Source organism: Sebastes fasciatus, chromosome 17, assembly GCF_043250625.1.
Source record: "Sebastes fasciatus isolate fSebFas1 chromosome 17, fSebFas1.pri, whole genome shotgun sequence".
Taxonomy (NCBI): domain Eukaryota; kingdom Metazoa; phylum Chordata; class Actinopteri; order Perciformes; family Sebastidae; genus Sebastes; species Sebastes fasciatus.
The window spans coordinates 13,728,265-13,743,848 of NC_133811.1; the positions used below are offsets into that span (position 1 = coordinate 13,728,265).

The 15,584-nt window shown below is 41.6% G+C and overlaps 1 protein-coding gene across 4 annotated transcripts in view; it reads right to left on the reverse strand.

Moving 5' to 3' along the window:
- Positions 1–42: 42 nt before the first annotated feature.
- Positions 43–15,584, reverse strand: part of tax1bp1a (Tax1 (human T-cell leukemia virus type I) binding protein 1a) — a 28,462-nt gene continuing 12,920 nt past the window's right edge. Inside the window, exons 6-17 of one of the 4 annotated variants that reach the window (XM_074612624.1) lie at positions 14,856–15,004; positions 14,345–14,435; positions 14,054–14,239; positions 13,716–13,967; positions 13,392–13,583; positions 13,215–13,287; positions 11,925–12,421; positions 9,107–9,193; positions 5,134–5,320; positions 4,399–4,607; positions 3,689–3,771; positions 43–1,547 (exon numbers count right to left, since the gene is read on the reverse strand). In XM_074612624.1, the coding sequence (XP_074468725.1) occupies positions 1,343–1,547; positions 3,689–3,771; positions 4,399–4,607; positions 5,134–5,320; positions 9,107–9,193; positions 11,925–12,421; positions 13,215–13,287; positions 13,392–13,583; positions 13,716–13,967; positions 14,054–14,239; positions 14,345–14,435; positions 14,856–15,004 (2,211 nt within the window). In that variant the 3' untranslated portion in view covers positions 43–1,342. Of the gene's footprint in view, positions 1,551–3,688; positions 3,772–4,398; positions 4,608–5,133; positions 5,321–9,106; positions 9,194–11,924; positions 12,422–13,214; positions 13,288–13,391; positions 13,584–13,715; positions 13,968–14,053; positions 14,240–14,344; positions 14,436–14,855; positions 15,005–15,584 lie in introns of all 4 variants that reach the window. The other 3 variants (XM_074612623.1, XM_074612626.1, XM_074612625.1) reach the window with 3 other exon arrangements.

The following is a 15,584-nucleotide window of genomic DNA, read 5'->3' on the forward strand; positions in this document are numbered from 1 at the left end:
ATTTCTCCTCCTTTCAACCCAAATAAAAAGACAACACTTCAGTTAAATGCATTAAGACAAGCTTACTTTATTCATAAAGATCTTTGCAGTACACACTTAAACCACCGTCCTGACATTCTCACATGAAAAGAGGCTGCGTCGGACACATGACATACACACACATTTGCCTTTGTGATTACTGGGCATGTGCAATTTTTAAAGCCTGAATACAACACTGTCAGGGGGTCACTTTGTAATGACAGAAAATAGACAAGCAGTGATGTGGAGACACATGTATAAATGACACTCATTCATGATGTGGGGGAACCTGCACACAAACTTTTTCCTCACAGTTTTAACTTTTAAAACGTGGAAGTACGTAACAATAAAAGTGTCTGTAACTTAGTGTCCAGCGGTTTGTTTTGCCTAAAACGTGACATTATCAATAAAATAAAAGAGACCAGCCCAGTTTCTCACCAGCTGACCAAAAGTAAAACATCATTGGTCCGTCATTCTGTCATCACTAAAACATGAACAATGAAGGGAGGCGGGGTCACGACAGTAATTCACAGGTCTCTCCACAACTTATACTTATTTTCATATGTACAGTACATTCAGAATAAAGCCTTATTTAGTGCAGATACATGAAAACGTAGTGCTGTTTTTGTTTCAACCATCTGACGTCTTATACGTACAGTAGTACTGTAAGTTTGGGAGAAATCACTCAACAAAAAAAAAAAAAAAATCTCCACCACACCGCTCTTCAATTAAATATACACACTCCGATGATTCTTTAAGACATATTCAGATCTCACTCCTCATTTACACTTTAAAAAAATTCCTTTCCCCTTCTGTCTTTCCGAGCTTTGAATCGTGTGGACAATTAAAAAGATGAAGATGTCTTAAATAATATTCAGGGTAGTTAAAGAACAGGAACAAAATGCTTTCTCTTCAAAAGCCCTGGTTTCAAGCTCCTGCTACAATTCACTCTTTTTAGCTTGAACGGTTTGTAGTTTTGAACACATAATTAATGCATGCACTACTGGAGGTGCTTTAGTCCCTTGAAGCAGAAAGATGAGCATAAAAATGATAGAAAAGTAAAGGACCATGGCACTTTTCCCGAGTGTTAATGATCCTTTTACCCATGGTGCATTAAAGGTGAAAGCTACCCTACTTTTAATAAAACACCTCGGTGGAGTAGCCGCCACAGGACAAACTTCCCTGGACTACATTCTTTCTAACCTTTGTTAAGATTGCGAAAAAGTGCTAATGATTGTATATTAACAAGACGACTTAACCCAATCAAAATGAACTAATAGCTGACGACACACATACGTTTTTTTTTGCCCTTTTACGCCCCCTTTCATTCGATCTGGTCGAAGTTGAGCACGTGGCCGTCAAAGTGCGTGAGGACGTGCCTCTCGAAGAGCTGCTGCTGACAGTTGAGGGGGAACTGCTCGGAGCAGACGGGGCAGACCTTCCAGTGGCTTTCCACGTGCTGCTCGAAGCTGCGCTGCTCAAAGTGGGGCGGGAAGATCACCTCGCACAACGGGCAGCGCTTGTGAACGCTGCTGGAGAGAGAAGAGGAGAGGGTGGCGGGGAGACGCATCAGTTTGGTTGGGATCATACAGTGGGAATGTGTACACTGACCTATTCTGTATGTTAGTCCACTCAGTTAAAATTAGACTTTTATACACATCTAAAACATCTCCATACAGTATGTATTGTATACCTGTGTATTATGTATATGTACTGTATATACATATTGTGCATGTGCATACATAGATACATATGTGCATACAGTATATGTATGTACGTACAGTGGAAACCTCATACTGATCACGTCTGTCCGGGTCAAATTGATCATTATAAGTGGATGATTATTATAATTTCTTTCTTTATTTCTCGTGCAGATTACCCTCTAATTGTTATTTGTATATTTATTACATGACTATTAAGTACTTTTACTGAATTGTATTCACTGTTTGAAAATACAGTAGCCTACAGCTGTTTCAAACCCTTTTCAAATGACATTATAGTACAAATTAAATGTAATGTGTATTATTCAAATACACTTTAATACAGTACAGTACTGTATATAAAATATAGTTTACTGTAGTTCAAATTATAATCAAGCAATAGCCTTAAAACAGTATTGTGCTGTTTACAAATACAGTGATGTCAGTAGTGCAAATAGTCTACTAAACCACAGCTTGGCTTTTTTGAATTTTTAACAGGCCTGAATATAAACTGCAGCCTTACAATACCAGACTGGTATCAGAGTTTGAAAACAAACTTATTCATAAAATACAGTATCATCATGGGAGTAAAGTGAAAAAAAGTAGTTTTAAAATGTTTTTCCAAATGTTGTTGTATGAAAAGACCCAAAATGAACACTCTAAGCGGACTACTTGATTACTATAAGCAAATTATTTAAACAGCATTTGTATAGGAATGATTCTGTCCCAAGCTTTTTGATCCATATATAAGCGGTTGTTCACTGTAACCGTGATCACTATAAGCGGATTCCACTGTATGTATTTTGTGTTTAATTCCCTCTTGTTGCTCCAACTGTTTAGTTTGTTACATGTTTTGGACACTGTATCCAGAGCTTTCTATGTTGTTACATAACACGTTTGTTTATTCCATATACAAACAAAAATGTCAAAACAACACGTTGTGGTTTTAAAGGGCTTCATAATTAATGGACAAATATGACAGAAAAGTTCGACAAGAAAATGGACCCGTTTTGATAATATCTGTGGGGATGAAAATTCAACCCCTCAGGGTACACAAGACTACGTAATACTTCACATGAGGAAAAAATGTTTGCCCTGTTTTTCTGAAATAACGAGATCATTATCTCAGCAATTCTGAGAAAAGTTTTTTTTTTCTTTTGGGTCATTTTTTGTTTCTTTTTCAGTGAGTCACCACAGTGATACACAGTTAAATCATAACTGCACATTAGTTTAATCCCGTTTTATTTGGTTTTGAGATATTGGGAGCTACTTGTGTCTTTAAGTATATAGATGGTATTGTTATTAGTTTGTGGACTTTGCGCAGGAACCTCAGGACTTTGTAGTTGTTCCGACGTAAAGCCCGTTCTGATCTGACGGACATTTGTGGTGTTTCTCCAGGATCAGTTGAACTGACATGGCGTGCTTCACAAATATAAGATGATGCATCTGAAATGCATTCAGGCTGGCTATGTGGCGTCTCGAGAGACAATCAGGCAATTGTGCCTCAGTCTCCGTCACATCATTCATAGTGTTCTCAGTGCTGGATTAAACTAAACCGCCTCGCTTCCATGAAATCGTGCCCTCAAATTAATGAGAGCTTCTTTTGCAGGATTTTGAGGTATTTCGTTAATTTGTAAAAACAGAGCATTTCTCAGAACGGCTGAGATAATAATCTCGTTAATTCAGAAAAAAAACAGGGCAAATATTTTTTTTCTCAAGTGAATGCATTACGCTTCTGTAAATGACCATGAAAACTGCCACTTCTTTTACTCTGTGATGTCAGCTTAGCCACCCTGCAGGTCTGGCCAAACAGTAAGGGATTTTAATAGCTATATATTGTTTTTATATTAGCCTCGTTTGGCACACCACTGGGAAAAGAAATCCCTCCCTAACTTCTCTTTGTTGTCCCTTTTTAATCAATGTCTATTTATTCTACAGTAATTATTTATGTGTGTGGGTGGGCACACTACCTGGAGTCAAAGCAGAAGCTGCCCCTGGCTTCTCTACGTCTACTGGACTGATGATCACAGGTCGGCTGAGCCCCATCAGCAGCCTATGAAACACAAATGCACACAAAAGGATGGAAATTGATGGCCATCTATTTGCCATCAAAGATATGTGCTGGCATGTTTCTATTTAAAGAAAGAGCAACACACAGTAAACCTTCCTCACTAGCCCTCTATTTCACTTTGCTCCCAAACAACAAAAAGATGTAATCCGACAGACTAACTGATCTTGGGTTTGTCCCTTTTGCAAAAACCCCCCTAATTACTCTCCAAGCCCTTGTTATCTTCGTCTCTCTTGAGCTCTGAGGGAGTGACGTTAATTAGAGCTTTATGCAAATGAGTTCATAGCTTCATCTTTTAAGGGCAAGCTACTATTCCCCTTCTATTCAGTGAGGAGGAGCACTCCAGAGACGGAGAGCGAGGGATTACTGTCCGTGACAGCAATTCTTTGGATGCTGAAAAACACGACGTGAGGGTAGGAAAAGCAAAGGCTGGGATCACGGTTAGTTTGTCATGCATAATCTGATGCATGTGAAAACCTCAATTGATACAGATGCTCAAAAATAATTCCAATTTTTGTTGGCTTGTTAATGAATGTCATACCAGCCTGGGGTTTTCAGTTTGCTGACAGTGAGTTTCCATCCGGTTTTGTGTGTTTTTATTATTGCACTTACATTTCGCGGCTCCTCCGGCGGTTGCTCCAGGTTGTCGGGAGGGCTCGTGCTGCGGGAGGGCTGGATGCAGACCACCTCCCGTTCCCAGCCTGGCGCCCCGGGGCCCGGGCTCGGGGGTGTGATTGGGGGTGCGCAGGGAGGGGCGCAGGGTGGAGCCTCGGGCGGAGGACGAGACATGTGCTCGGGAGAAAGCGAAACATCCACACGGTCTGGAAAAAAACAGTAAAACATGGAAATGTTGTCCTCAAATAGAGCGCTGCAGGACTAAAACCTGGAAATGAGTTAGCATTTTAGCACTTCCGGGTTCCGTCGTCTCGTCGTGGGTTTTTGGTTAGAGGTCTGAAATAAGGTCTGTGGTTAACACAAGCTTAAGAGATTTTAAGGTTTTGTTCTACGACATGAATTACATCAGTAAACATCCCACTTGTGAATTTGGAAGCTTTTATGTGTCTTAAAAAAGGTGGTTGCTAACAAGTGGCTAAATGAGACTACTAAAATCATTCAACCGTGGTGTAGTTTGTTTATAGCTTTTAACTTCTGGTGGTGGTGTTGCATTTACGCTTCAAAAATCACAAAAGCGGTGTTCATTTGTATAGATGATCTTGCTGAACAAAACGTGTAAGCATCATATACGTTTGTTTGCTCTAGAGCAGCAAAATATAACGGAATGAAAAACAGACAGATGCAGAGTCGCAGAGAACCTGAAAGATTTATCAAAGTTTGACTTCCTTTCACCTCTTGTGGTGTCAGTGGAGTAGGGGTTGCCGTACTGCAACTCAGCAGGCCTGTGTGGAACCAGTGGTGGAGGAGAGGGGTCCTGAGGGTATGGTAAGGGGTAGCGCAGCATCATCGGCTGCCTGATCTCAGCACCCTGAACACCAGCTTCCTGCTCCCTCTGCCTGGACACGAAGCGCTGCAGCTCCTAGAGGGAGACGGAGACATTATCCATCCCTGAGTGTCACAGCACCTCACCGGGACAAACTACATATTGTTAACAGTGGGCAACCTCTGGTTCTGTGAAGCCGATGCAGAAGTGCCTTAAACTTGCATTCTTTCTAATAGCCAGCAGGGGGCGACTCCTCTGGTTGCAAAAAGAAGTCTGATTGTATAGAAGTCTATGAGAAAATGAGCCTACTTCTCACTTGATTTATTACCTCAGTAAACATTGTAAACATTAGTTTATGGTCTCAATCGCTCGTTTCAAGTCTTCTTCAATACAGCATGATGTTCATTTAGTAAATTATGGTCCCATTTAGAGTCAAATAGACCATAAAGCAGGGGATGCTTTAGGGCGTGGCTATTCTTATCTTTACATTTGTATACTATACATATTTCCCTGTATTTCAGTATGATTTTCTTTTCCCAGTTCAGAGATCTTTGTTGTTGCTTAATGTGTAAACACTGTCAGCACACGCCAACATTATATGTTGGAAGAGAGAAGGACTGATGCTCTGAGGAGAATTCAAATTCAGTCAGTGTTTCCAGAGCACATTTTCACTGTTGGAACCAAGTAAGTGTTTTTCAGCTCAGAGTTAAGTTTCCCTCTACATTGTTTCTGCCCTTTGTGATTATATCTGAAGCAAGAGCATTAGTACCCTACTCATTACTGTAATGGGTGTCAGACTCTGGCTCCCTCTGCTCTGGCTTTGCTGATAAAGGCACTCGCCCTCTCTCGCTTTTACTTCCCTCCTTCCTCTCGCTCTTCCCCCCCCTGACCTCCTCTCTTGATGACTTCATTAGTGCGCGGCTATCAGGTTTAACATTTAAACCAGGGTTGGGAAGGTGAAACAGACACGTCGCCTGGCATTTGCACTGTCTAATGGCACTGTACCCGATGGGCGAGAGAAGCAAGTATAGATGTATTAATTAGTGGGCAGTGGGGAGTATGGAGAAGAGAAGGAAAGGCTACAGGAAGGAGTTCAGACACTGCATCCAGTTAATATGGCAATAATCTCTAGAAGCAGATATATGAATGCAGAATCTGAAGGCAACGGGACAAGATTTTGGCATCGGAAGCGTTCTGGTGTCCGTTTATAGTCCGAGTAGTATTGACCAATCACATTGGTGCGAGCTTTGGTTGCATGAAGGTAAACAGTCCGTGTGGAGACCAAAAGAGGCGGAATGCATTGAGCGAAATGCAATCTTATAACCCATCAATTTAGCTTTTTATTATCATTATCATTCATATGCAGATATCTGTTTATAGAGATTAGCCGAAACGTTGTCTGGACCTTAAAAAACCTACAAAATGTATCGATGACGTTGCTAATCAGACAATAAACAATGACCGGAGAAAGGAAGAGGCCTGGATATCCGTTATCCACATACAGACGTAGGCAAAATTGTTGGTACCCTTCCGTTAAAGAGAGAAAAACCCACAATGGTCACTGAAATAACTTGAAACTGACAAAAGTAATAATAAATAAAAATTTACTGAAAATTAACTATTGAAAATCAGATATTGTTTTTGAATTGTGGTTCAGCAGAATCATTTTAAAAAACAAACTGATGAAACTGGCCTAGACAAAAATGATGGTACCCCTAGAAAAGATGTAAAATAGTTTGACCATAGGGACATATTAAACTAAGGTGTGTCCTGTAAATAGCATCATAGGTATCTTCAAACTTGTAATCAGTCAGTCTGCCTATTTAAAGGGTGAAAAGTAGTCACTGTGCTGTTTGGTGTCATGGTGTGTACCACACTGAACATGGACCACAGAAAGCTAAGGAGAGAGTTGTCTCGGGAGGTTAGAAAGAAAATTATAGACCTTCATGTTAAAGGTAAAGGCTATAAGACCATCTCCAAGCAGCTTGACGTTCCTGTGACTACAGCTGCACATATTATTCAGAAGTTTAAGGTCCATGGGACTGTAGCCAACCTCCCTGGACGTGGCCGCAAGAGGAAAATTGATGACATATTGAAGAGACGGATAATACGAATGGTAACCAAAGAGCCCAGAACAACTTCCAAAGAGATTAGAGGTGAACTCCAAGGTCAAGGTACATCAGTGTCAGATCGCACCATCCGTCACTGTTTGAGCCAAAGTGGACTTAATGGAAGACGACCCAGGAGGACACCAAATCATAAAAAAAGCGAGACTGGAATTTGCCAAAATGCATATTGACAAGCCACAAAGCTTCTGGGAGAATGTCCTTTGGACAGATGAGACAAAACTGGAGCTTTTTGGCAAGTCACATCAGCTCTATGTTCACAGACGCAAAAATGAAGCATCCAAAGAAAAGAACACTGTACCTAATGTGAAACATGGAGGAGGCTCGGTTATGTTATGGGGCTGCTTTGCTGCATCTGGCACAGGGTGTCTTGAATCTGTGCAGGGTGCAATGAAATCTCAAGACTATCAAGGCATTCTGGAGCGAAATGTGCTGCCCAGTGTCAGAAAGCTTGGTCTCAGTTGCAGGTCATGGGTCCTCAAACAGGATAATGACCCAAAACACAGCTAAAAACACCCAAGAATGGCTAAGAACTAAACATTGGACTGTTATGAAGTGGCCTTCTATGAGCCCTGATCTAAATCCTATTGAACATCTGTGGAAGGAGCTGAAACATGCAGTCTGGAGAAGGCACCCTTCAAACCTGAGACAGCTGGAGCAGTTTGCTCACGAGGAGTTGGCCAAAATACCTGTGGACAGGTGCAGAAGTCTCATTGAGAGTTACAGAAATCACTTGATTGCAGTGATTGCCTCAAAAGGTTGTGCAACAAAATATTAAGTTAAGGGTACCATCATTTTTGTCTAAGCCAGTTTCATTAGTTTGTTTTTTTAAATGATTCTGTTGAACCACAATTCAAAAACAATGTCTGATTTTCATTAGTTCATTTTCAGTAAATTTTTATTTATTATTACTTTTGTCAGTTTCAAGTTATTTCAGTGACCATTGTGGGTTTTTCTCTCTTTAACGGAAGGGTACCAACAATTTTGCCTACGTCTGTATATACTGGCTAAACCGGAACCCCAAAAATATCGATCCAGAGACCGATAGCCGATGGATACCAAGATTGATAAGGCAATAGCTTCACTCAATTGAGCCAGTCAAACTGATTGATTGCCGTGCGTAGAGAGAACAACAGCATGATAGAGATGAAAGCATGAAGCAACTGACCTGCTGCTGTCTGGCTACAGACTGTGTCTGAGACTGTTTTACCTGGTCTTCTAAAATAGGTGCTTTTTATTTATTTTATTCAGGAGATTCTGTCTTGTTCTGTGTAGGCCTTTCAGTGTTACATCTGCTCCTTGAACATTATGTTTCACGGTAACCTGTCTGCCTCAGAGCCGCACCCTCTCCGTGTTGTGTGTGATTGTCTGCAGGTGTGCCGGAGTCAGGGAGGAGCCACCAGCTGCACTGCATCACCATCATCAATAAAAAACATAACTGATTTCCTGGCTCCCTGGTGTGCATTTGGGTTCATTAGTTTATCACCCTTTAACATTAAGTTCATTGTGCTAGGGCTAATTTTATTTATGATAAAGATAGCTATTTGTTTTCCATACAAGTTCAAAGTGTCTGTATGTTAATAATAATAATAATGATATGAAAATGCAAGTTGTTGATTGTATTTGATAGCTGTAGGGGTAGGTTACAGGATGCAATGTACACATTATGAGGGTTTGGACCTTTGCTGGACCTCTTTGGATTTGAATTGAATCCCCCCTGCTGTCTAGTGTGCACTTCTCTGTGTTGCTGCTTTACCTCCTGTAGCTGCTCCTTGTCTCTGAGGGCCTGGGCGAGGTTGCACTTCAGCTCTGTCACCTCGCTGGCTCGCTCTGCCATGTGCACCTACAGACAGGAAACCAAAAAAAACAAACATAGTAACATCAGGCCAGAGTTCATAAAAATGCAGCACATAATGATTCTGTGTACAAAAAATAACATTCACGATATATAGATTTTGATATAGAAATACTCAAAGATGATTAATGAACAATTAACACTGAGACACAGGGTTAAAACGTGGAGTCCTTTGTTGCATCATTCCCCATCTCTCTCACCTGTCAACCATCTAATGGACGTATAAAATGCCCCCAAAAATGATAATAAAAACACAAGATAAGATATTAGCTCATGCTGTTTTGCATGCAGACAATTATTGTAGCTCCTCACTGCTCCAAGTAGGGCAGAGGTTGAATAATAAAATAACTAAGGCTGCAACTAACAGTTACTTTCATAATTTATTAATCCCACGATTCTTTTATAGTTTAATTGATTAATTGTTAAGTCTATAAAGTGTCCCAGAGCCCAAAGGCAACATCTTAAATTGTCTTGTTTATTCCATCCAACAGTCCAAAACCACACAGATATACATTTTAATATCACATAAGACAAAGAAGTGCAGCAAATACTCACAACTGAAAAGCTGGAACTAGGGAATGTTATGGCTTTAAAAATGCTTAGACACGATTAATCGAATATTAGAATAGCTGTTGATTAATTATCTGATCATTGACTGATTGATTCAGCTCCAAAATAACGTAAATGGTGGCAGATTCTCCCAGAGTTGATGGAAACGACGCACTGATATGAACCCTTTCCCGTGTATTTCCACTCCATTTGTGTTAACTGACTGAAGATGAATATCAGTCGGTGTACACACAGACACGTAAGTGAACTCAAATATTTGGTCGGTTGAGTTTTATTAAACCTGGAGCGGCGTCAAATGTGCGGTGCCTACTGTAAAACACACAGCTAAAGCCACAGAAACACGGTCTGTGTCCAGGGCCGACTGGAGCAGACCGGGGGATCGTAGTAAATCTCTAACTTTCTAACAGGACTGACCCTGTGGGATAGTTTACATGGCTAGTTGCCTGCTCTTCTCTCATTTCATCCTCTCCCGCGGTTTCTCTTTCTGCTTCATGTCTACTTTTTTCACTCTTAAATTCTCTTTGCTTCTTTGGCTTTCCCCGTCATTCTCTTTCATCTCCTTTTTGTCCTCTCTTGCTCTCCCCCCTCTTTCATGAATTTACTGTGCAGCATTAGAGGGTTAAGTTCAGGTGAAGGGATTCTGCAGCCGTGTATTTCTGTGCCCCCCCCCCTACCCTCCCACGCCTCTCCCTCGGTCCATCCTCTGGGTGGCTGATGTAAACAGCCGTAAAGCATGGCGCTCTGCGGCTGCCTCTCTTGTCAGTCTCCGGGGCCATTAAGAGCGGCTCGGGGCCCGGGGCACTCGCCTCAGACAGGAGACTCTATCAAAGACAGGGGAGAGCCTTATTTACAGCGCCGATAAACACACACTCACTCAAGGAGATTAAACGCCAGTAGGTACTTTGGCAGACGTTCGCACGCAAAATGCAACAGGCCCACGTAGACGCAACGAGCTCAAGTGCTCAGATTGAATCACACACACACATACCACACACATAGGCTCATGTGTGGCACGGAGTAACCCGGTTACTCTGGTTAATGCACATGCTCATGTAAACTGGTATGAACCTTTGCTGCTCTGTGACCAAGTGTACTCGCTGCTATTTATTAACCAATTAACTCAACAATTAGCTCATGTATTTAAGTGCCACTAGCTATATCCTGTCTCCTTGAGTCAGCAGTGGTAAGACAATTTTAAAAGATTTGTCTCATAGTTTTTCTGCTTTTTTTTTTGAAATATTTTGTACAGTGCTGTCCTTATTAATTAAATAAAGAAATATTCAATATCGACAATTAATTGTTCAAGTAATTTACCAAGCAAAATTAAGCAAAATTAAGCAGATAAAAGCCAACAATTGCTCATTCCAGCCTCTCAGATTTGAGGACTTGCTGCTTTTCTTTGTTTTATATTATTGTTAATATAATATCTTTTGCAGAGTTTTTTGGAAATTATAACCTACAGTACTTAAAGATGTGAATGTTTAATTAGCATGTATTACTATTTTGTGACATTTTATGCATTAAATGGACTAAGTCCAAACAAAATAATTGTAGGTTAATCAATAATGAAAATAGCATAAGTCAAAACCCTTATTTTGCATAAAAAGGACTAAAAAATAAATAAATTAAAAAACAAAATTTTATAAAAAGCACTCAGAACACTGTATCCATAATTATCGTGTTTTTTGTTTACACCAAAATGTATTTATAAAATGAGTTAAAGATTGAAGTTGAATACAGGACAAAATAACTAAGTAATAATAAGTTGGGTAAGAGTAAACTTTATAATGATTGTCCATTATGATTGGATCACAAACTCACAAGTTAATTTTCTTTGTGTAAGTAACTACATCCAGTGAAAAAAATATTAAAATTAAATGGACTGGAAAATTGACTTGTGAAAGGGGAGGATGGGGATTACAGAACAATCTGATGCACTAAAAATGGAGTTACGTTATGTGCAATGAGGGTAATGAGGAAGAGAACGGGATTGTGTGATCTACACTGGAGCACGCTTGTTGTTTTAACTTAAATTTACTAAGGAAATGTTTTGCTGAGTGGAGGAACAGTAGCTGCCTTACTTAAGGGCGTGTACACCATGTCTGATCACTGATAGAGCACTGATCCCTCATGTGTTTGTGTGTCTTACTCTAAATCGTTCCTCCTCGTTGGCCAGCCGCTGTTTGAGCGTCTCGTTGATCGCACACTGCTGCCTCCACTTCTCCTCCATCATCGCCAGCTCCTCCTCCACCGAGCATGTCTGTGCCTTCTCCGCCTCCCCCATGCTCCTCCCCTCCACCTCCAGCAGCACCTGATGCCCCGCGACATCCTCAGCCTTCCCTGCCGTTTCCGCCTCGCTGTTCTCTTCGGCGCTCTGCCTCTCCTTCTCCACCTCCACCCAGCTCGTCATCCTCAGGCTCTCCTCCGGCAGGCTGTCCTTCTTCTCCTCTTTCTCTTTGTCTTCTTGGTTTGCTTCTCCCTCAGCCTCCACCTCCACCTCGGCCCTCTCCTTTGGCATTTTCTCTCTCTGCCTTTCTTCCCTCTCTGTGCTGATGCACGCATCAGTATGTGTGGATTCCCTGTTATTAAGTTCTCGAGTGATTGTCAGCTCAACGGCTCCTTGTAGGACTGCAGCAGCTATATTCCCTGTAAACACACACATTAAGAGTAGAACAAACATGATACATAGTCAGAAGGACAGTTTTTGATTCAGGTTGGATATTTCAGTATAATCACTTTCTTTTTTCCTATAACAGTGGTAATAAAAAATAGGGAAAAACCACAACATGTTTAGTGCAATCATTATCCTTTACCCAGGCTCATCTACTTTTATTTACTTCCAACTTCCGACAAGACTTTGGAGAATCTCCAGAGAATATGTGTCAACTTGTTGTTTTAAGATGTTGCATGTTCGTGTGGGAGTAATACATTAGCACAGTATGAGAAAAAGGTTTTGTCCAGTCAAGCAAGAGTGAGTCACACCACCCACTTACTTTCTTTTTCTTTACGTCATGAGATTGCGATGCATTACTGTTGATTTAAGGTACTGTTAGTGGAACATCTCTCTTTTTCTACCTTTTAATTATTACTTTAAAGACAAAAAACAAACGTGGAAGTACCTTTTTGTACAATTCATTTCTCTCAGGATATTTGAACATTGATGCACATCAAGTTTAAGCACTTGTTCGGACACACAAATCTGTATATATTCTATTGGCATGGTGTGGTTTGTGCAGTTATCCGTGGGAATAAGTGAAGCACAGAACATCTTCAAACAAGAAAATGACATCTCTATGACGCTGTTTTAAACTAGTTTAAGTGTTTCTGGATTCATATGTTTTACAGAAATGTACACAATTGTTTTAGAAAAGAATGCAATTATAGTATACTTAAGAATATAACAACATGTATATATATACTTTTGCGCTTGAATGTGTACCTGCTGTCGGTGACTCTGGACTGGGGGTCAGTGGCTCCTGTGTCGTCTCAGTGGATGCATTTCTCTTTGGCTCCTGCAACAAAAAAAAACACACACAATGTATCAATACAATTTAATTGCTAAAGTGACCTGCGTGTAATTTTTCTTTTCATATGAGTCTTACTCTAGAGTACTCACCCCCTGTGACTCAGTTGTGTTCAGTTTGGCCACCTGCCTGCGGAGGCGCTGACACTCCCTGTACTTCTCCTTGTAGTGCTCAGCGGCCATGTGAAGACGCAGCTTCAGCTCCTCCACCTCTCTCTGCAGCTCGGCCTCTGCCTCTGACACCACCATCATGCTGGGGGTCATATCCCCACCGGTCCCAACACCCTGGGAGAGAAGAGGACATTTTAGAGAAACCTTTACCATGGCCTCGCTTCGGTCCAGGCCTCATCATAGCATCACAGCTAGATCATAGCATAGAAAAGTGAAAAGGCAAAGATGCAGAAGTTGGACGCTGACCACTTCCTTCTGTGCAGTGCTCCTCATGCGGTCTAGCTGGCTCTCCATGCGTTGGCACTCGGCCTGAGCATCAGCCAGACTGGCACGGAGCTTGTCAGCTTCCAAGCGGGCGCGGTACAGCTCGGTCATCGTGTGGTCACGGGCGCTGGCTGAGTCGCGGAGCTCCGAGGCCAGCAGGGAGGCATGCTGCCGGGACGCCTGGAGCTGCTCCTCTGCTTGACGGAGCTGCTCACGCACACGGACCAGATCTGCCTAAAGTCATGTAGAAGGAAATTCTATATGTAGATTAACAGATTTTTACAAAACAGACATACATATATGTGTACAACCACTGCTACCTTGTCAGCCTTGTGTGCCAGCAGCTCTTTCTCCAGGCTGTCCCGCTGGGCCACGCAGAGCCTGAGCCTGTCCAGCTCCTCTTGGAACTGGGCGATCGTCACCTCCCGGTTCAGCTCCACCGCCTTCAGCATCTGCAGCTCCGCGCTCAGCTTCGTGTTCTCCAGCTCGGTGCTGCGCAGGTGGGCCTGCACATGGGATAACACAGAGAGAAAGACCGAATCACACCAGCTTTGTTAGTCTAAATGCACCTTTTTATCCAGCCGTTCAGCTACGCAGAGCTTTTCTCCCACCTTGTAGAGGTCTCTCTCATCCTTCTCGTTCTTCAGCTGGCTCTCCAGGGTGTCCTTCTCTGCCGTGAGCTTCTTCAGACGGTCACGCAGACTGTGACATAAAATGAAGAGAAGAAGTTTTGCACAGCTTTCATCCTCAAACCAATCCACCGACATCATTATATTACACTAATTCTTCATTCAGTGCCATTCATGCTACTGTTAAGTAAGAGGACAACATCCATCATCTAAGGGGAGGAGGAGACAAGCATTTAATGCATTGCACTACAATATCCATGAAATAAATACCATCCTTTTTAAGCTTATGTTTAAATTTGTGTCAACTTAATCACTATTTTAGAGGATGTGCTTTGCATTATTTTGTGAATTGTAGACAAGTGGAATGATGAAGATGTTGAGGAAGCAGAAGGCAGGCAAGAACACCTCCTCAAAGTTACTTTAACAGTCACGTCCTCATAGAAATGTACGAGTTTGGATGATTGATGGTTTTGTGTGAGCGTTCTCCACTCACCAATCGAGCTCCGTCTCCTTCTGCAGGCCTCTCTGGGTGACTCCCAGCAGGTCCTCCTCCAGCTGGCGGACCCGGTCCGTGGCCTCCGTCAGCCTCCTCCTCACATCCTCCCTTTCTTCTGACAGGCCCTGCGACGAGCGCAGCAGATCCTACGGGGGGACAGAGAGGCAGCTGTGGATCACAGTGACGGACGCCACGGCCAATCACAGCAGCTGGATCAGCAGGCTGAACTTGGCAGGAGAACGAACGCTGAACAAAGTCAGGAATCTTGTGCAACACTTGTGATTAATCACAGATGGTGATAATTGACGGTCATGTTGCAAATAGAGTATGTTGTACATGTCGTATGTTTGGTTTTTATGCACATTGTATTTATCATTTGTACCTACACTCAGTTGCCACTTTATTAGGTACACCAATATAAAACTAACGCAGTCTACTACTTTTTTTAAAAATGGTTATTTCATGTTATTTCAATAGTGATTAAAATACTTAATCACTATTAATCGCATGATTGTCAATAGTTAATCACGATTAATTGCAAATCAATCGCATATCTGTTAAAAATGTACCTTAAAGGGAGATTTGTCAAGTATTTAATACTCTTATCAACATGGGAGTGGGCAAATATTCTTGTTTCATGCAAATGTATGTATATATTTATTATTGGAAATCACATAACAACACAAAACAATGACAAATATAATATCCAGGTACTGCATTTAGCAT